The sequence below is a fragment of the Bombina bombina genome, chromosome 12, assembly GCF_027579735.1.
Source record: "Bombina bombina isolate aBomBom1 chromosome 12, aBomBom1.pri, whole genome shotgun sequence".
NCBI classification, from domain to species: Eukaryota; Metazoa; Chordata; class Amphibia; order Anura; family Bombinatoridae; genus Bombina; species Bombina bombina.
In genome coordinates, this window is record NC_069510.1 from 85085952 (window position 1) to 85107666 (window position 21715).

The following is a 21715-nucleotide window of genomic DNA, read 5'->3' on the forward strand; positions in this document are numbered from 1 at the left end:
AAATAGGTCTAGTTTGAACTTATAAGAGCAGAATAAGTCTGGCAATGGTTAGAGTTGTATTTAAAAGGGTATAAACAAAAAATCATTCTATCAATAGTCTCCTTAAAGGGATTGTCAAGTTTTCTGGCTACTACATAAAATTACTATAAAAAAAACAGGGGCACTTTAATTGATAAGACGCAGCATTTCTAAAATATTTCCTTTTTAGAGATGGTAAACATTGTGCAATTCCTCCGCCCACATCTCCTACTTTCTTTAGCTGAGGAATGACTAATCTGGCTTCCACCAATCATTGCATGCTCCACTTGTTGTCCAGCTACAATTGGATGAAGCCGGATTAGTCATCGCTCAGCTAAAGTAGCAGATGCAGGTGGAGTAACGGCGTGAGGTTTACCATTTCTAAATAGTAAATATTTTATTAATAGTGGAGGAAGAGGAGGATTTGAAAAGGTGGCTTTTTTGAGGGGGTGGGGAGATATATACTAGAAAATGACTTGAAACTTCAAAACAAAATTGGTTGTATTGTATATTGCTTTTTTATTCTACGGTTTGTACAGATTATCTTTCGCCTTATAATAAAATATTTTTTAACTAAGTTGGAAAATTATTAAAAAAATGGCACTCTTATCTGATGAATTATGGGAAAAAAAATGGCTTATGTCCTTTTAATTGTAATGTTTGGCAACATTTCCACCTTGCTGCGGAATCTGAGATATCAAACGAAGGAGCTAGCAAATATGTTATGGAGCCAGATTCTCCAAAAAAAATCTGCAGCGAGGAATGCAATTGGGAGAAAACTACATCTGCAGAGCAAATTCCATGGAGATAGAACTTCTACAAAAATTCCATTTATGGTTTTAGTAAATTGGTTTCAGAATTTGCTTTGTCTTGTTTCAGAACAATTTACTCCTCACCCTAAAGCTTTGACATTCTCACAGCTGTGGAAAGTGGCCAGTTTTCAAAGACGCCGTTTCTCTGGCATCTTTATTTGGATCTGTTAACTGTACAAAGTCCTTTGGGGAAAAAAAATTGAGGTTCTTTTTACAAAATCTAGGCAAGCGTCAAGAATATAGTAGCGTTATGAAAAAAGTTTCACGTCCTGTTTTTTATTTTTAATATTAAGTAATTAAAAAGGAGGCTTTCCTTAAAGGGACACTGAACCCAATTTTTTCTTTCGTGATTCAGATAGAGGCAATTTTAAGCAACTTTCTAATTTATTCCTATTTTTCTTCATTCTCTTGGTACCTTTATTTGAAATGCAAGAATGTAAATTTAGATGCCGGTCCAATTTTGGTGAACAACCTGGGTTGTTGCTGATTGGTGTATAAATTCACCCACCAATAAACAAATGCTTTCTAGTGTCTGAACCAAAAAATTGCTTAGATGCCTTATTTTTCATATGATAGCAAGGGAACCAAGAAAAATTAATAGGAGTAAATTAGAAAGTTGTTAAAAATTGCATGCTCTATCTGAATCACAAAAGAAAAATGTTGCGTTCCGTGTCCCTTTTTAACAGGCTTGAGTTGTTGGCGCTTTAATAAATAATCAAAACAACCTATACCGCCGCGCTGTCCATGGGTACAATTTGTTTTAAACAATGTCAAATTGTGTCTCGTCTTAAAAGTTTGTATCAAACAAGTGCAGGAGATATTGAGGGCCCTATTCCCAGGAAACTAACAATCTAGGATAGTGAGGAACAGGAGGTGGGGCCCTATTCCCAGGAAACTAACAATCTAGGATAGTGAGGAACAGGAGGTGGGGCCCTATTCCCAGGAAACTAACAATCTAGGATAGTGAGGAACAGGAGGTGGGGCCCTATTCCCAGGAAACTAACAATCTAGGATAGTGAGGAACAGGAGGTGGGGCCCTATTCCCAGGAAACTAACAATCTAGGATAGTGAGGAACAGGAGGTGGGGCCCTATTCCCAGGAAACTAACAATCTAGGATAGTGAGGAACAGGAGGTGGGGCCCTATTCCCAGGAAACTAACAATCTAGGATAGTGAGGAACAGGAGGTGGGGCCCTATTCCCAGGAAACTAACAATCTAGGATAGTGAGGAACAGGAGGTGGGGCCCTATTCCCAGGAAACTAACAATCTAGGATAGTGAGGAACAGGAGGTGGGGCCCTATTCCCAGGAAACTAACAATCTAGGATAGTGAGGAACAGGAGGTGGGGCCCTATTCCCAGGAAACTAACAATCTAGGATAGTAAGGAACACAGGGTGAGTACTGCAGGGGTGAGAATTTGTTTGAAGGCATTTAACTAAAATATCTTTAGGGACATTAGTTTAAACAATTTAAAATTTGGTAATTGAATGTTTCTGGTTTTTGAATGTTCTGAATAGTATTTGGTAAATCAAATGTTACATTCGAAATTTTGAATGTGGATATTCGATCTAATTATGAAGTTAAATAGTTTCATGTGACAGGGAGTTAATTAAATAGATAAAAATATCCATTTGAATGTTTTAGATTTCGAATATTGTATAATTTAAATATTACATATTTAGAAATACTATTACAAATATAGATTAAAATTTTTGGAATCGAATTAGAAAAATTTGAATTGAATGTTAAATGTAAAGAAAGCATTAAAAATACTATTACATTAAACAAATGTTAGTCTTGTACAAACATTCGGGAAAAAAACTAATTTTAACTTTCGCCCATCCTTACCTGTGACCTCAAGTTTAGCAAGTTACTGACATACATATTATCACACTCGTAGTGATATTGCAGCTCTTCGGTGCTTCCGATTCCCAGCAGCAAGTGGCACACGTCACCTTTATTTTATACGGTTTGGCCTGCTGCCATATTAATGACATGTTTAACCAATGTGTGGGCACCTGACCAATGCGTACCTCCAAAGTTGGTGCTTTCGTCATATGGGACTTGTTGACATTTTCACATTTCCTATAAGCCTGTATCTAGTGTGTGGTTAACCTAGTGCTTTTTTTTTAATTTATGTTTTTCACAAATAGGCAAGTGAAATAGATGTTTGTTTTCAGTATAATTTGCCTAAATCATTTGTCTATAAATTGGTCTTTAAAGGCACAAAAACCCCTAAATTTTCCAATTTACTTTTATCAAATTTGCTTCATTCTCTTGGTATCGTTTGAAGGAGCAGAAATGCACTACTGGGAGTTAGCTGAAGATTTCAGGTGAGCAAGACATATTTGCAGCTACCAATCAGAAGGTAGCTCCCAATAGTGTATTGCTGCTCCTAAGCCTACCTAGGTATGCTTTTCAACAAAGGGTACCAAGAGATACAAAGCACATTTGATATGTAAACTAGAAAGTTGTTTAAAATTGCGTGCTCTACCTAAACAATGAAAAACATGTTTGTTTTTATGACACTTTAAAGGGATATAAAACATACATTTATCTTTTATGATTCAACTAGAGCATGCAATTTTTAACAAACTTCCTAATTTACTCCTATTCATTTTTCTTCTCTTGGTATCTTTATTTGAAAAAGGAATGTAAGCTTTGGAGCCGGCCCATTTTTGGTTCAGCACCCAGGGTGTCGAAGTTGCTGATTGGTGGCTACATTTAGCCACTAATCGGCAAGTGCTACTCAGGTTCTAAACCAAAAATGGGCCGGCTCCAAAGCTTACATTCCTTTTTCAAATAAAGATACCAAGAGAAGAAAAATGAATAGGAGTAAATTGGAAAGTTGATTAAAATTGTATGTTCTATCTAAATAATGAGTAAATATTTTGGGTTTCTTATCCCTTTAAAGGATCCAAGCAGTATGCACGATCATACGTCCAACATGGTATTTACTGTGGTGCATTCAGTGGGTTCTGACTGTATTCATTTTACAGATAAATATGCTGTTCGTTTCATTCCCCGTGAGAATGGTCTTTACCTCATTGATGTCAAATTCAACGGCTCTCACATTCCTGGCAGTCCTTTTAAAATTCGTGTCGGGGAGCCAGGGCAAGCTGGTGACCCTGGGATGGTATCAGCGTATGGCGATGGGTTACAAGGTGGAACTACTGGTAAGCTGATTTCAAAATATCTAGATTGGATTACCTTGAGTATGTCAACAGTGGATTCTACACTATATATTCTCTAATGCTTCCTAGATATGAACTGTTAGTGTCATGCTTATTTATGCACTTTTTTTTTTTGTGGTTTTTGTTTGTGCTAAGCGTGTACTAACATCATCTCTTCACAGGCACTGCCGCAGAATTTATTGTAAATACCACAAATGCTGGACCTGGAGCCCTTACGGTTACAATTGATGGTCCATCAAAGGTTAAAATGGATTGTCAGGAATGCTCAGAGGGTTACAAGGTCACTTACACACCAATGGCCCCAGGGAGCTATTTAATATCTATCAAATATGGAGGCCCCTATCATATTGTGGGAAGTCCATTTAAAGCAAAGGTTACCGGTGAGTAAATGTAATGTACCCAACATCTGTTTATATTAGACTAAATACTTTGTGTAAAAATATACATTGATTTATTAAAGCTGGATCCTAGGAAGAGTTGTTGTTCAGAACTTGTTGGTTTAAGTATATTTTGATATAATAAAAAATAAAATAAGTATTAAAATGAATTGTCCGGGATATAACAAGAATCTAATATCTTGTATACAAACGTTCCCAGGAAGTCAGTCTGATTTGAAGAAAAACACAAATATAACTTCAGCAAATGTAATATATAATAAGGAAGACACTTTGGGGCACATTCATCAAGCGGATTTAAGAAGCAGCTGCTCCTTAACTCGTGTGGCGGACTGCAATCATCTTGATCAGATACTATCGGGATGATTGACACCCCCTGCTAGAAGACGATTGGCCGCAAATTTGCATGGGGCTGCATTGCACAAGCATTTCTTGTGAAATGCTTGTGCAATGATAAATGCTGTTGGCATTTAGCAATGTCGGGCGGACATGATTCACTGTATTTGATCAAACGGCCCATTTGTTCATGGAGTTAGGTGGAAGCAGATTACCCTTTTCAGGACCTTGCATAGAAGTTTTCCAGAATTTTTAGTTTGTCCATTATTTGGAGCATTGTAATAGATGTATTCCTGGATCAATAGATTTATTTATTTTTTACTTTTAGCTAGGGAAAATGTGCTGACGAAAGTGAGGGGAAATGAGTAGCTTAGAACAAAAATAATGGTTGTACCTAGTATTGGTTATAGTTGCCACCTCAGCCATGTTTCCCTAGACACTTATGAGTTACACAGGCTGCAGGAAGGAATATGGATAGAGCTGTCCAGAAACACAATTCATGTTCGTTCCTGCAGCCTATGTAACTCATAAGTGTCCAGGAAAAGATGGCTAAGGTGACAACCCTAATTGGCGCCAGGAATATAAAGGAATATAAATCAGAACTGTTACTGCTCGCACAGGTGTGCAGGTATATGGGTGTATTTAATTATGGATAAAAAAATAAAATATTAAAGTGATGATGAATCTGAGGGTTTAAAAAAAGCTAGCATTTGCCATCAAAAGTGCTAAACTTATCATTTCCGAACCACGGCTCCTCGCTAAAGTCAGCAACTGGCCACTCACGGCACAACACTCTACTAATAGGTGACTTTTCCACCTCTTAACAAATAGCTGTTCTAGCCTACAGAACACGGTCAGATGACTAGCACAGCTAATGTTTTAGAGGTGGAAATGTTGCCTCAATGAGAAGAGTGCTGTGCCGTGGGCGGTCAGAGGCGTTGAATTTAGTGAGGAGCCGTGGCACAGAACTAGGGAGTTAAGCACTTTTTTTTTTTTTTTTTTCGCTCTGAATTGCCATCACTTTAAGTCCTAAGGAGAAGGTTGTTTTTGGAGGAACAGGAGTATCTTACATATATGTGACTATAGAACTTCAGTTTTCTACAGTTAGGCATTACCCAACAGATATGAATGTCCTTTGCATGAAGATATTTCTTATGTATAAATCTGTATCATTTAAAACCTTTATTTTTTTTATTATAAAGGTCCTCGTCTGGTGACCAGCCACAGCTTACATGAGTCATCTTCTGTCTTTGTTGGTTCTGCTGTAAAACAAGAGGCATTGATACAACAGGCAGCATCTCCTAGAGTGTCGTCCGATGCTAGTAAAGTGGTGGCCAAAGGGCTTGGGCTCAATAAAGGCTTTGTAGGGCAGAAAAACTCATTCACTGTGGATTGCAGCAAAGCTGGTAAGTGAAATAGAAATGTTGCCATTTTTGCACACCATCTTGCTTGAAAAATAAGGGAAAATATTTTATTAAAGGGACAGTCTAGTCAAAATCTTTCATGATTCAGATAGAGCATGTCATTTTAAAGCACTTTCCAATGTAATTTTATCAAATTTGCTTTCTTTTCTTGGTATTCTTTGTTGAAGGCTAAACCTAGATAGACTCATATTCTAATTTCTAAGCCCTTGAAGGCTGCCTTTTATTTCAGTGCATTTTATTAGCTTTCATGGCTAGACAGTGCTAGTTCATGTGCCATATAACTAACATTGTGCTCACTCCTGTGGAGTTATTTGACTCGGCACTAATTGGCTGAAATGCAAGTTTTTAAATGGCTCTGAGATAAGGGGGCAGTCTGCAATGGCTTTAGATATAAGGTAATCAGAGGTAAAAAGTATATTATAAGTTATGCAAAACTGGGGAATGGGTACTAAAGGGATTATCTTTTTAAACAAACCTTTTTAAGTATACTGTCCCTTTTTAGATTTTTAATTTCAAAATACATTCAAAGTATAGCTTTTTTTCTATTTGGTCATTAAGTTCTTTATGTCTTAAAGAACCATTTTAAAGCTTTGAAAAAGACTTGCAGTTTTATCAATAGTGACCCTGAGATGCTGTGTGTTTTAAAGGCACACCAACATCAAAAATTAAATTTTCATGTAATTTCCAATTCTCTTCCATGTTTAAAATGTGCACAATCTTTATATGCACACTTTGACGCACAAGCCCCTTCTGAGCATGTGCAAGAACTCAGTATAAACGTGTATTGTGATTGGCTGTTACATAATGCGGGGGGGGGTTAAGTTTGAATTTAGTCTGAATTTTAAATTAGATTTCCTAACAATTTGCTATTGCATAGTCTCTTTCTTTTTTTTTTTTTTTAAGAAACGATGAGTCCACGGATCATCTTAATTACTAATAGGATATTCACCTGGTCAGCAGGAGGCGGCAAAGAGCACCACAGCAGAGCTGTTAAATAGCTCCTCCCCTCCCTCCCACCCCAGTCATTCTCTTTGCCTACGTTAGTGATAGGAAGTGGTAAAGTGAGGTGTTAGTATAGTTTCTTCAATCAAGAGTTTTTATTATTTTTAAAGTAGTGCAAGATTGTGCTGCTTTGTCCTGGGGTGTAGCCGTAGTCCATATCAGTCTCTTCAGTAGGGCTTTGGTGGCTTTAAACCAATGGGAACTTGTGGGACATAATTCTCACTGCGCCTCCCATATTAGGGCAGCATCCTATCTTCTATAGCCTGAGGTAGATTTACTCAGACTTTTATTTCTCCCACAGGTCGATATGAGGGATAGGACCTCTCAAGCCTGTGAGCTGCCTTGGCTGTCAGGCAGATATAAGGTAAGTGCTGCCTTTTTATTCTGGGGACAAGGAAAAATATCAGTGGGCACTATTAATCAATAAACATAAGGCTCAATTGACAGGGACTCTTTAGGTTTGGGACATAAAATACTCTATATAAAGAGAGCTTAAACAGCCATAACTGCAAGCACTGGGGCTGGGAGTTAAGCTCATTTTGAAAAATTTCAGGTGGTTTTTAATTTTCCCAACGATTCATAAGTAAATAAACCGGTTGGGAGACATAGATTCAGTAATGCCCACAATGGGCGGGGCTATCGCGTTTGGGCGCTTCCTGTATCTGCATAGATTGAGACGCATCGTCCTTGACAGACAACTGAAGAGCGTTTCCACTAGAACCGCATGGTTTTTTACATATAAGCAAGCGGTTCTAGTTTTTTTTGTTTGTTTTTTTGTTCAGGATGGTGTCTCTGAGAACGGATCAATCCATTTCTGCAAAAGAGGAGATAGTAAATCCGGTTGACAGGCGCCTCAGCAGAGTTGCTGAGGTGTATGGGTGTCTAAGTACAAATATTATATGGCATAGCTGGGTAAAAAAGTTACCGGTTTAAGTTTAAAGGCACAGTAGCATTTTTTTCAGTAGATTTTTTTATTCCTTTTAAGTCTTTAATTCATATATAGTTTTTGACATAGCTGGGTAAGTTACCAGTATAAATTTAAAGGCACAGTAACGTTTTTTTTTTCTGTAATTTTTTTTTTATTCATTTGGAGGTTTTAATTCATATATATAGTGAACAGCATGGATCAAGCGCCTTATAGGATGTCACTTGCTCCTTATGTTTGGATGTTAATGTGGAACCACCTGTCCCTTTCTGTCCCTCATGTATTGAGAGGACTTTAGCTTACAGGGAAAATATTTTTTCTGAGCAAAATTCTTCAAAAGTGGATGCTGTCTAGGAGTCTGACGAGAGTCAAAGTTTGACACAGCTTTCTCCCCAAGCGTCCCAAATTACCTCCCACACAAGCAGTTCCCTGCACTTCTGCTCTAGCGCCCGCTGGAGTTACTTTAAGAGACACAGCATGCATTGTCTGCTTTCCCAATGTGGCAGAGCAAGCGTAAGAGGAAAACCAGACATTTAGTAAGTTCTGATTCAATTGTTGCAATTTCGGAGGTACCCTCCAAGAAGACGAAGAGGGTACTGCTGTAGTATCTGAGGGGGAAATCTCAGATTCAGAAAGTGCTTTACCTCTGACGGATTCAGAGGTTGTAACTTTTAGATTTAAACTAGAACACCTCCACCTATTGCTTAGGGAGGTTTTGGTTACTTTGGATGACTGACTCCACAGTTGTGGTTATCCCTGAGAAGTCTAGTAAATTGGACAGATACTTTAAGGTTCCTTCTTACTTAGACCTATTTCCAGTTCCAAAGAGCTTCAGAGATTATTACTTAGGAATGGGAGAGACCAGGCATTCCCTTTTTATGTTCACCAGGGTCTGCAATGGCTACCATCTACGTGCATTGCTACCGTCACTAGCACAGCGGCCTATTGGTTTGATGCACTGTCTCTCTCAGGACTGAGACTTCTTTGGAATAGATCCAGGACAGGTTAAAGGCTCTGAAGCTTGCCAATGCCTTTATTACGGATGCTTCCCTTCGAATTATTAAACTGGGAGCTAAGATTTCAGGTTTCTCTGTTCTAGCCTGCAGAGCTTTATGGTTGAAACCTTGGTCTGCAGATGTGTCTTCCAAGTCTAAGCTTCTGGCTATTCCTTACAAGGGGAAGACCTTGTTTGGACCTGGCCTAACGGAAATTATCTCTGATATCACAGGAGGTAAGGGTCATTTTCTTCCACAAGATAAGAGAAACAAAGGATAGAGTAATTTTTGTTTCTTTCGAAACTTCAAGGGAAATTCTTCCTCTTCCTCCTCTAAGCAGGAACAATCTAAACCTGCATGGAAACCTAACCAGTCTTGGACTAAGGGAAAGCAGTCCAAGAAGCCTACTATTGAATCAAAGACAGCATGAAGGGCATGCCCCTGATCTGGGACCGGATCTTGTAGGGGGCAGACTTTCCTCCTTCGCTCGGGTTTGGGTTCAGGATGTTCAGGAACCCTGGGCAATAGAGATTGTGTCCCAGGGATACAAACTAGAGTTCAAAAGTTTTCCTCTCAGAGGCAGGTTTCTACTTTCAAGGTTATCTGCAAACCAGACGGAGGCGTTCTTACATTGCATAAGACCTCTCTGCCCTGGGAGGATTGTTCCTGTTCCAGCACTGGAGCAGGGTCAGGGTTTTTATTCCAATCTGTTTTTCCCAAAAAGGAGGGAACCTTCAGACCAATTTTAGACCTCAAGAGTCTAAACAAATTTCTAAGGGTTCTGTCCTTCAAGATGGAAACTATTTGTTCCATTCTTCCCTTAATTATGACAACTATGGATATAAAGGACGCGTCCCTACATGTTCAGATTAACAGGGATCATCATAGATTCCTAAGGTTTGCCTTCCAGGACAATAGAGCTGCGCATCTTCACTTGTCTCACGATTCGATTACGATTATCATCGTAACGATTCGATACGATTCGATTCTACGATGCATCGCGATGCATCACGATTACTGCCTATGATTTTCATGATCTTGTTCTATTCCATATTTTATATATATATATATATATATATACACACACACTCTTATATATATATATATATATATATATATATATATACACATACACACATTTATATATATATATATAGTGTGTGTGTGTGTGTATATATATATATATATATATATATATAGAGAGAGAGAGAGAGAGAGAGAGAGATCTATACATACACACACTATGTATGTATATATATATATATATATATATATATATATATATATATATATATATATATATATATAGTGTGTGTGTATATATAATAATCTTTTAAACAACTGTGTAAGATGGAAGAGCACTTATAAACATAATGCTACAATATGCACAGATATGTATGTGTAGATTTATTTTACAAAGGAAAACCAGCAGCAGTGTACTCACTGAAACATTCTCACGGAGTACATGCAGACATCTGAAACCTGACCCAGAGAGCATTACCAATAGACCTCCTCTCACACAAATGTTCCGGTCAGGAATTTTTATGACACCTATCCTAAAGAGCCGACAGCAGCCTCATGTAAACAGTGAATCTTTTCTTGTATTATAGATTCACTGTTTACTGTTGCGGTCTCTGCTGCATGTTTCCTCTGTCAGATCCCTAGCCCAAACGAGCATTTGAGGGTTGCTGTAAAACTTTTGACTTACTGTATCTAATAGCAACCCTTAAATGCTCCTTTGGGCTAGGGGTCTGACTGAGAGGAAACATGCAGCAGAGACCGCAACAGTAAACAGTGAATCTATAATACAAGAAAAGATTCACTGTTTACATGAGGCTGCTGTCGGCTCTTTAGGATAGGTGTCATAAAAATTCCTGACCGGAACATTTGTGTGAGAGGAGGTCTATTGGTAATGCTCTCTGGGTCAGATATCTGCGCAGAGTGCACAGCAAGTCCTGATGTGGTGTAGCTGGGGGCTGTAACAAGATTAATCCTGACACAAATGCTGTCGGCTCGTCTGCTATGTGAGAGAGGCGGGGTCACGTGACGTTGCGCGATAATGTCACCCCTGAATCGATTCTGATCTGCACTGCATCGATGCAGCATCGTTAACAGGCTGCATCGCGATGCATCGCAGAATCGATTATTTTAGGCACCCCTACAGGACAAGCACTTCCAGTTTGTGGCTCTTACTTTCAGGCTGGCCATTGCTCCCAGAATTTTCACAAAGGTTCTGGGGTCTCTGTTGGCGGTCCTTTGGTCTCGGGGCATTGGGGTGGCGCCTTATTTGGACGACATTTTAGTCCAGGCGCCATCTTTTCAGCAGGCAAGATCCCACACACAGTGTTATCTTTCCTGAGAACTCACGGGTGGAAGGTAAATTTGGAAAAGAGTTCCCTAGTTCCAGACACAAGGGTCACCTTCTTGGGAACAATAATAGACACCCTGTCGATGAAGATTTTTTCTGACAGAGGTCAGGAAATCAAAGATTATCGATACTTGCCTAGTCCTTCAGTCTACTTTCTGGCAGTCAGTGGCTCAGTGTATGGAGATAATCGAGCTGATGGTAGCGGCAATGGACCTCATCCCATTTGCTCTGTTCCACCTCAGACCTCTGTAGGTAAGCATGCTTAGACAATGGAACGGAGACTATGCAGACTTGTCTCCTCTAATAACTCAGGAGACAAGGGACTCTCTTCAATGGTGGTTCTCTGGATCATCTCTCCCAGGGAACTTGCTTTCGCAGACCATCTTGGGTGATTGTGACAACCGACGCCAGCTTTCTGGGGAGGGTAGCAGTCTGGGGCTCCCTAAAGGCTCAGGGAATTTGGACTCAGTCAGTCTATTCTTCCTATAAACATTCTGGAACGGAGAGCGATCTACAATGCTCTCCTGGCCTTGCCTCAGTTAGCCACGGTCCAGTTTATCAGGTTCCAGTCGGACAACATAACTTCAGTCGCTTATATCAATCATCAGGGAGGATCGAGGAGTTCCTTAGCAATGACAGAGGTAACCAAAATAATCCAGTGGGCGGAGGCCCACTCTTGTTGCCTGTCGGCGATCCACATTCCAGGGGTGGACAACTAGGAGGCGGATTTTTTGAGCAGGCAGACCTTTCATCCGGGGGAGTTGGATCTCATGGCATCTCAACAGAATGCCAAGCTTCCAAGAAACGGGTCAAAGTCCAGGGACCCCCAGGCTGAATTAATAGATGCTCTGGCGGTTCCTTGGAACTTCAGTCTAGCATACCTATTTCCTTTGTTTGCTCTTCCTCGGGTAATTGCTCGAATCAAACAGGAGAGGTCTTCAGTGATCCTCATAGCACCGGCCTGGCCTCTCAGGATTTGGTATGCATATCTGGTGGAGATGTCATCTCTGCCGCCTTGGAGACTTCGGTTGAGGAAGGACCTTCTGATTCAAGGGCCCGTCACCCAAATCTAGTTTCTCTGAAGCTGACTGCTTGGAGATTGAATGCTTAATTTTATCCAAGCAGGGGTTTTCTGACTCGGTCATAGAGATCATGATTCAGGCTCGTAAGCCTGTAACTAGAAGGATTTACTATAAGATTTGGTATAAATAGCTCTATTGGTGTGAATCCAAGGGCTACTCATGGAGTAGTTGGGATTCCTAGAATTTTGGCTTTTCTCCAAGAAGGTTTGGAGAAGGGTTTATCGACTAGTTCCCTAAAGGGTCAAATCTCGGCCTTATCTATTTTGTTACACAAACGTCTGGCAGATGTCCCAGATGTACAATAATTTTGTCAGGCCTTGGTCAGGATCAGGCCTGTGTTCAAACCAGTTACTCCTCCATGGAGTCTAAATTTAGTTCTCAAAGTTCTTCAAGGGGCTCCGTTTGAGCCTATGCATTCCTTTAATATTAAGTTATCTTGGAAAGTTTTATTTCTTGTTGCTATTTCTTCTTCTCAGAGTATCAGAGCTCTCTGTATTGCAGTATGAGTCGCCTTACCTTTATTTTCCATTCAGATAAGGTGGTTTTACGTACAAAATTAGGATTTCTTCCTAAGGTTGTTTCTGATCGGAACATTAATCAGGAGATTGTTGTTCCTCTATGTCCTAATCCTTCTCAGAAGGAATGACTTCTGCACAATTTGGATGTGGTCCGTGCTTTAAAGTTTTACCTGCAGACGACTAAGGACTTTCGTCAGTCTTCTTCTTTGTGACGGAAAGCTACGACTACTTTCTTTTTGGTTAAAGAGTATCATACGTTTTGCATATGATACTGCTGAACAGCAGCCTCCCGAGAAGGTTATGGCTCATTCCACGAGGGCTGTTGCTTCCTCATGGGCATTCGAACAGATTTGCAAGGCTGCAAATTGGTCCTCTCTGCACACTTTCAAAATTCTGCAAATTTGACACTTTTTTCCTCTGCTGAGGCTGCTTTTGGGAGAAAGGTTCTTCAAGCAGTGGTGCCTTCCGTTTAGTTGCCCTGTCTTGTCCCTCCTGTATCATCTGTGTACTGTAGCTTGGGAATTGGATCACATTAGTAATTAAGATGATCCGTGGACTAATCGTGTCAAAAAAGAAATAAAATTTATTAGGTAAGCATAAATTTTCTTTTTCCTTTTTTTTTTTTTTGACACAATGAGTCCACGGCCCGTCCTGTTCTTGTAAGACAGTTTGTTGGTTATTATAAACTTAAGACACCTGCCCCTTGGCTTTTCCTGTCTCTCCTTAACTTTGATCGAATGACTGGAGTGGGAGGGGAGGAGCTATTTAACAGTGCTGCTGTGGTGCTCTTTGCCGCCTCCTGCTGACCAGGAGGTGAATATCCCTTTACTAATTAAGATGATCCGTGGACTCATCGCGTCAAAAAAGAAATAAATATATCAGGTAAGCATAATTCCGTTTTTTATGGATTATGCAATTCTACTACTGTATTTAATCACCACAAAAAGATAAAAACAGCATCTCAGGGTCGCTAGTAATTACATGATTAACTGAATTAAAGGGCCATTATATTGATAAAAAAAGTACTCTAATATGCCCCAAAATTGACCAAATTATGATTAAAAAGACATGCTCTACTGAAATAGGGCTCCCCCCCATATGACCCTTTTGAAGTTGGTAACACACAGGTTTAAACTTTGTAGCCATTGACGTTAGATGGAATAAAGGAAGAGCCACTAACCCAATCAGCAGCGCTAGTTGCATATCTAAGCGTAGTGCTGCGTGGGTCCAGAGCAGTACTTCCACAGTAATTGCATGTTGGCCAGATAGTCAACAAATTACATGTTCTAATTCGTTAGAGCAGGTAGTTTCTTTCATACAGGTGGTGAGAGTACATTGTCTATTACTCCTGGGAATTACTCTTCCCAACCACTAGTAGGAGCTGAAGCTTCACAGACCCCAAGAACTCTATAAAACCCCTCCCACCTGACCAGTACCTCAGTCTTGTCTTTGCATCCACTGGAGGTGGTTGTAGAATCCAATGCACATCTTCGTTTTTCAAAGTAGTTCTCAGATTGAGTTGAAGCCAGTTTCCCCTCAGAGTACAGTGTTTGTCAGAGGAATGTACTTGTAGTTTTGGATGTGACATATTTCACCAGTGTGAATTTAGTCACAAGCCTTTCCATGGGGGTCGCAGTGACTTTTCCTTTGCCTCCGCATTTTGGTTTGTTGATGCTCTTATTCCACTTACTCTGCTTCCTACTGGTTTCCTCCATTAGCAAAGGCCAGAGCTGAAACACAAAAGCAGAGTGCATTTGGGTTAATACTAAAAAAAAAAAAAAAAAATTCTCCCCCCCCTTGGGAAAGTTTATTTGATATTTCCATTTTTAAAGTGTTTATTTTTAATTGCATTTTTTTTTTCAAGCGCTTACATTTGTGACACGTTAGTGAGTTTTATTTTTGTTTGTTTTTTTTTTATTTGTTGATTAAGTCTTAGTCTGATAATTTTATGGACATCCATTTTTAAATTTTTTTTTTTTTTTTTTTTTTTTTGCATATTCATTAAGATTTTTGCTTTCTTACTTTAAAGGTTGCATTATCCTAGAGTAGATGGGGACAGAACAGTTAAATGTTGGTTGTATGCTCTTTAATCCCTTGGTGGGTTTCTTGTCCCTTTTTGTAGTTTGAGGTTATATCCAGAAATTGGGCTGTGTTCATTCTATTCATGATATTTAAGTTTGTATCAGTTTTCAGGCTTCTATTATTGAGCTTTTTGGAATCTAGTCTCAAACTGGCTGAGGCCATTTTTACTCTGACTATATGTTCTAGCATTCCTTTGGAAGAAAGTTCTTCCTTATATAGTTCCTTTTAGATAGGAAGTTTATTTCCTTCCTTAGTAGGGCCTAGTTGCAAGCAAGTTACGTTTTTAGTCTAGTAATTATCTTCTGATGTGGCTGTTTGATCTTGGTCTTTCTGGACAGTTTTCTTTTGATTCTGCCAGTGACTTTTTAAACATCTTATGATTTTTAAATGTGCAAAAGTTTTTTTTCTTTTGTCACTCAATGCTAGAGTATTTCTTTAGCTGTTTTTTTCTAGAAGTGCATTATAATTACTCTTGTCTGCTGACATGACTAATTCCAGACTATGGGGCCTATCTATCAAGGTCCGAACGGAGCTTGATGGCCTGTGGTTCTGGCACACAAAGACCGCTGCTCCATAACCCTGTCTGCCTGCTCTGAGCAGGCGGACAGGAATCTCCACAATTCAACCCAATCGAGTACGATCGGGTTGATTGACACCTCCCTGCTGGTGGCCGATTGGCCGCGAGTCAGCAGAGGGCGGCGTTGCACCAGCAGCTCTTGTGAGCTGCTGGTGGAATGCTGAATACGGAGAGCGTATTGCTGTCCGCATTCAGCGAGGTCTTGTGGACCTGATCCACACTGTTGGATCAGGTCCACAAGACCTTTGTTAAATAGGGGCTTTTGTATCATAATTTTTGTTTTGTTTTTTGGTTCTAGTTTGGATTTCCATTATGTCTATTGTCTGGGTTTTAAGGAGCTCTTCTTTCTCAGGACTAGTAATCCAAGGGTATTTTAAAGGGACACTAAACCCAATTTTTTTTTCTTTCATGATTCAGATAGAGCATGCAATTTTCAGCAACTTTCTAATTTATTCCTATTATGATTTTTTTTTCTTCATTCTCTCACTAGCTTTATTTAAAAAGCAGGAATGTGATGCATATGAGCCAGCCCATTTTTGGTTAAGAACCTGGGTTATGCTTGCTTGTTGGTGGGTAAATGTAATCCTCCAATAAGCAAGCACTATCCATGGTGCTGAACCTAAAATGGGCTGGCTGCTAAGATTTGCATTCCTGCTTTTAAAATAAAGATAGCAAGAGAACAAAGAGAAATTGATAATAGGAGTAAACTAGAAAGTTGCTTAAAATGTCATGCTCTATCTAAATCATGAAAGAAAAATTGGGCTCGGTATCCCTTTAAGCTCAGATTTTTGTCCCTTTCATGAACAGGGTTCAGAAATCTTTTCTGCCTAGTATCTGTTCTTGCTCTGTCTGGAAATAGAATGGTTTTTGCTTTGTTTCAGTGGCTTTTACTGGGTTTGAACACTACCCTCTGCTTGCAAGACAGCAAAGCTAGATACCAGGTCAATTTCCTTTGGGGAATGCTGACAGGGTCAGTGCCCATTAGTTGAATTGGGGATAAGATCTTAAACTGCGTAGGCCTGTTCCAAGTTTACATCTAGGTGCAGCCCTTTATAGAGGCTTTGAAAGGGGGTACGTTACTCCTTTTTCAGGAAGTTTGGTTTTAGTTTGTTCAAGTTCCTTGAATTATTATAGTCTCAAGGATATTGAGTAGGTTTCAGTATCCCAAGGGAGGTTTTTTCTGTTTAGAAACTGTTGGATCAGGTAGATAGGAACTCCAACCTATTCATTGTTCCAGAATTAGAAAGGAACTTTCATTGTTCCAGAAGTAGAAAGGAACTTTCAGATCTATTCTGATCTAGAACAAGTTTCTCAAGTTCCTAATTTCAAATTGGGAACCATTTTAGACTTTTTTTGTGAGGTTAGTTTATGTCAATAGGTTTTAAGGATGCTTTCCATAATGTTTCTAGGGACATCATCACTTTCTAAAATTTGTTTTGTTGGACTTTTCTGTTTTTCTGAGAATATTCTCTAATGTTTAGAATACCCTTATCTAATCAGTTTTCAGGGTATTGCAGCGTTTTCTGGTTTGGATGATATCTTTGTTTAAGTTCCAACTATTCATTTAGCAGTATATCCCTCCTACAGACTTTCTTCAACATGAACTGGTTCTTTTCTGGGATTTTATAGATTCAGTTTCTGAGACTGACTTAGGGAAACCCCATCTTTAACTATCTTTGCTCTGCTAGTTAGGTCCTTTTTTTTCTTTTTTTGTTTTGTCCCCCCCCCCCATTCTCTCCTTCAGTTGCTTTTTGCATGGAGGTGTCAGTCTGTTTTTGTCATTGGTTGTTATTCTGTTTGCTCCCATGAGTCCTCTTCAGCTTTGTATCTTTATCAAATGATACAGGGACCTATCTCAGTTGTCAGAGGACTCCTTTTCATTCCAGAACAAGTCTGTCTGTCTTAGAGGAGCTTTTGGTTCTTTATGTAGGGGTGGTCTTATCTAATGTATTTTTTTTTTTGGTCAGGATGGGGGGGCATCTGGGGGTCTCAAAAGGCATAAGTTTGGTTTTGTTAGTAGGCGAGGATACTTGTTTCTAAATCTGCAATATTCAGGGGCCTTCAGTTGACTTCTATTGTAAGGGAATTTTCTCTGTTTCAGATTAGACAGTTCAATCTGTAGCTTATGTCTATTAATAGGGGGGCACTTACAGTTCCCTAGTTATTTGGATAGTATCTATTTCTTTCCTATGCAGAAGCTTGTTGCATTCTGATTTCTGCTGTTCATGTCTGTCCCCCCCCCCCCCCCCTGTCTTCAGTTCTTCTGTCTGGTAGAGTGGTCTTCATCTGGTTGTTCTTTTATATAATAGATCTTTGGGGTTGCCCATAGAGTTCTGATGGCTTCCTGGTTGAATCTCCATTTTCCCAGGTACTGTGTAAGATCCTGAAATCTTTGAACGGTTTGTTATGCTCTGGTAGTGCAGTGGTCATTCTGGCTAGACTATATATTTTTTTTTTTTTTCTTTTTTTCTTTTTTCACCTCCTCGTCTTTGCCAAGATTTTTTTTTTTCTATGCAGATCTGGTTCTGTTATCCAGTTTCTCTCCTTGGCTGCTTCTTTTGTATCCAGGCCTGTGTTAAGGTTCTTTCTATCAAGATTCTTGTTCTCTTGGTTTAATGGCATGGAGATAAAAATCAGAAACACTTTGAACTATTTTTTTTCCAGTTGAGTTTTACATAGGCTTGTAAGTATGTGACTAGGGGAATTGTGTTTAAAGGCCTGGAAGACCTTTATTTCTTGTTGTTCAAAAACTAATACCAAGAGAGAATAAAACTTTATTCGTATTTCCAGATTTCTTGCCATTTTTATAGGATAGTTTGCATAAGGGTTTATCTGCCATTTCTTTTTGAAGGGTCCGTTAACACTGTTTAGTGGTGTTCCGTAAAAAGATTGCTAATCTTTGTCATTCATGGTTTAGGCCTGGCCTTAAAGGGACACTGAACCCAAATTTTTTTCTTTTGTGATTCAGAGCATGCAATTTTAAGCAACTTTCTAATTTACTCCTATTTTTCTTCGTTCCCTTGCTATCTTTATTTGAAAAGAAGGTATCTAAGCTTTTTTTTCTTGGTTCAGGACTCTGGACAGCACTTTTTTTATTGGTGGGTTAATTTATCCACCAATCAGCAAGGACCACCCAGGTTGTTCACCTAAAATGGGCCGGCATCTAAACTTACATTCTTGCATTTCAAATAAAGATTCTAAGAGAATAAAGAAAATTTGATAATAGGAGTAAATTAGAAAGTTGCTTAAAATGTCATGCTCTATCTGAATCGCAAAAGAAAAAATGTGGGTTCAGTGTCCCTTTAAGGGTTTTTTTTTATTCTATTTATCAGGAGGATATTAAACTTCTTTCTGAAAGATATATATTTTTGTTTTAATCTGTTTCTACTGTGTTCCTCATCTTTCTTTAGGATAAGGTAACATTGTATGTATGTCTCCATGTTTTTGTTAGCTTTGTAGTGTTGACACTACTAAAGTTTTCAGGCAAACTTTTAGTTGGTTCCTTTTGCTGGTTCTATGAAGTTCTGAGAACTTTGGCTTTTTCTTTGACTAACTGGATGAAGCTTTTGATTTATATAATTTTCTTGGAGGCAGGTCAGACTCCACAGATGGCTTGTGTGTGTACTTTTTTTAACTTTATTTTAGACTCCTCCCTCTTCTGTTAATGAGTAGACTCGACAGCTTTGGTATTAATTCCCAGGAGTAAGGATCATAGACTCTCACCACCTGTATGAAAGAACTTAATTTATTCTTACCTGATAATTCTTTTTTTTTTTTAATGATGGTTTGTCGAAGAGACCCTACCCTTTATTTTTCTGGGTTGGTTGTTTCCTTTTTTTCGGTACATCTTTATTACCCCTGCTCCTATTTTGTTGGCTCTTATTACTTTTCCTCCTTTGTGCTTGACTATAATTTAGACTGAGGTACTGGTGAGGTGGGAGGGGATTTTGTAGAGTTCCTGGGGTTTGGTAATCTTTGCCTCCTCCTGGTAGGGAAGAGCAATTTCCATGACTAATGGATCATGTATTCTCACCACCGCAAAATAAAGGGCTATCCGCAAGCATACATTGTTTAAGACACTTATGGCCCTTTAACACTCACAACATGTAAGCACTGTTTTGTTTGTCTCACTTTTTTTTTAAATAAAAACACAAACAGCTGAATTTTTTTGTTTACTCATTCTTTCGCTCCTTTCCCCACCATCCAGGTAACAATATGCTGCTTGTTGGAGTCCATGGACCAAAGACACCATGTGAAGAGATTGTTGTGAAACACCTTGGGAATCGTCTATACAATGTTACTTACCTCTTGAAAGACAAGGGAGAATACATTCTGGTGGTTAAGTGGGGAGATGAGCACATTCCTGGCAGCCCCTACCACGTTTCTGTGCCTTAGACATTCACTACTTTGTGTCCTTAACCTCCATCTGTTTTTTTGTCTTTGTACAGTTGTCCTTCCAGCTTCTTGTGATTGAGGTCCGCTTACCATTTGGTGACATAGCTGATCACATTTATTCAATGTAATGTTGAATCCTTTGACATTAAAGGAGACCATTTTGAATGGGTACAGACCCTGGTGGGATTGTCTGCAGCACTGCTCTGAATTAGGCACTTTTTTTTTTATTCCGAATTAGTTTTGGAGACAGTTGTTTAATGTCAAGCGGGTCCAGATCTACCCCTTACTCTATGTGGAACATGACTTTATATACTAATTCTTTAGTCATGCCCCACAAATTTGTTTACATTAGTTTACAAACCTTACTACAAATTTTGTATAGAATTAGACATATGCTCAGTTGTAAGGGGAGGCAAAAGGGAGGCTTGTAAAGCCAAACAAATTGTAAGGACTATTAGTATTTTTTTAATAGATATTTACCCTTGGTCTATTTTTATATTTTGGTAACAAGAGTGACTCTGTGGTCTTCAGAATTTGATCTTGCAATGCCATACTTTTTTCATCTGAGCATAATGCGGACAAGTAACGGAGATTTCACACTCAACATTTCAAAACGCTCTTGTTGGCTCGTTAAAAGGAACATTTTCTTGGTATATAAAAGCAAAGAGGTAGACTAATTTACTCTGAGAAGTTGGGCTACTCCCTCTTCCTTCTCCCCAGTAAAAAAGTATGTTTTTAATGTTGTTTTGTCTTGAGGTATGGTTTTTCTGAAGTACTTTGGGATGTTTGGTTTTATCAACCAAAGGCTATGACCACCATTCTGCTTCCAGTTAACCAAACCTAGTCTTAATTTTTCTAAAGATGTATTTTGTGCACAACTACAGTATCTGGCTCTTAATGATAACAAAATAAAATAATGCTTTTACTTCTACCCGAGTCTGTCTGTTCTTTGACGTACCGATGAAGATGTCTGGTTTATTGCATGAATTTTAAAGGTTTGTCTGGGTTTTTTTTTGTTTCTTGTAGAACTGTGATCATGACTGGTAGTTATATAGTTTTGTATGTTTTTATAATAAGTAGAACGTTCTTGCTCTCACTCCCTTAGACATTTTTTTTTCACATCTGGCACAACCTTACTTACACAAACTACTACCCCAATTGTTTATTCTCACCCTCTTTCTCATTCAATTACCTTTTTTAACTTTCTCTATGCTTTGCTGAGCCTACAATAAATTTTTTTCCCCACAATTATATTGCTAAATCCTCATCTACAACGCTACATGTGACTGAAAGGGGGTTAAACAACCTTGCAATTGTCACCAGAAAGGGTTAATTAACCCATTCAGCGTCAGACAGTTTTTCACAGTATAGCCACTCTAGGTAAGCCTGTGACTTAGTTCAATGGGTGAAAGGGTTAACAAACTTATCTGTGCTAGACAAGAAAAATGCTCCAACTTCCCTTTAATGCCACCCAGACTAAACTTATCTCTTCTGCTTTAAAATGCTGGTGCAAAGAGCCTAAGGTGCTTGTACTATCTGGTAATGGTTTTTATTGCTGACTTGATACAAGCCCCACTGGCACTCTGAGCAGCT

The 21715-nt window shown here is 38.9% G+C and overlaps 1 protein-coding gene across 4 annotated transcripts in view; it reads left to right on the forward strand.

The window, feature by feature from the left end:
- FLNA (filamin A) overlaps window positions 1–21053 on the forward strand; it is a 186389-nt gene extending 165336 nt beyond the window's left edge. For all 4 annotated transcript variants that reach the window (XM_053695964.1, XM_053695961.1, XM_053695963.1 and 1 more), the window contains 4 exons: window positions 3829–4005; window positions 4185–4403; window positions 5957–6160; window positions 19935–21053. In XM_053695964.1, the coding sequence (XP_053551939.1) occupies window positions 3829–4005; window positions 4185–4403; window positions 5957–6160; window positions 19935–20122 (788 nt within the window). In that variant the 3' untranslated portion in view covers window positions 20123–21053. The remainder of the gene's footprint in view (window positions 1–3828; window positions 4006–4184; window positions 4404–5956; window positions 6161–19934) is intronic.
- The last annotated feature ends 662 nt before the right edge of the window (window positions 21054–21715 follow it).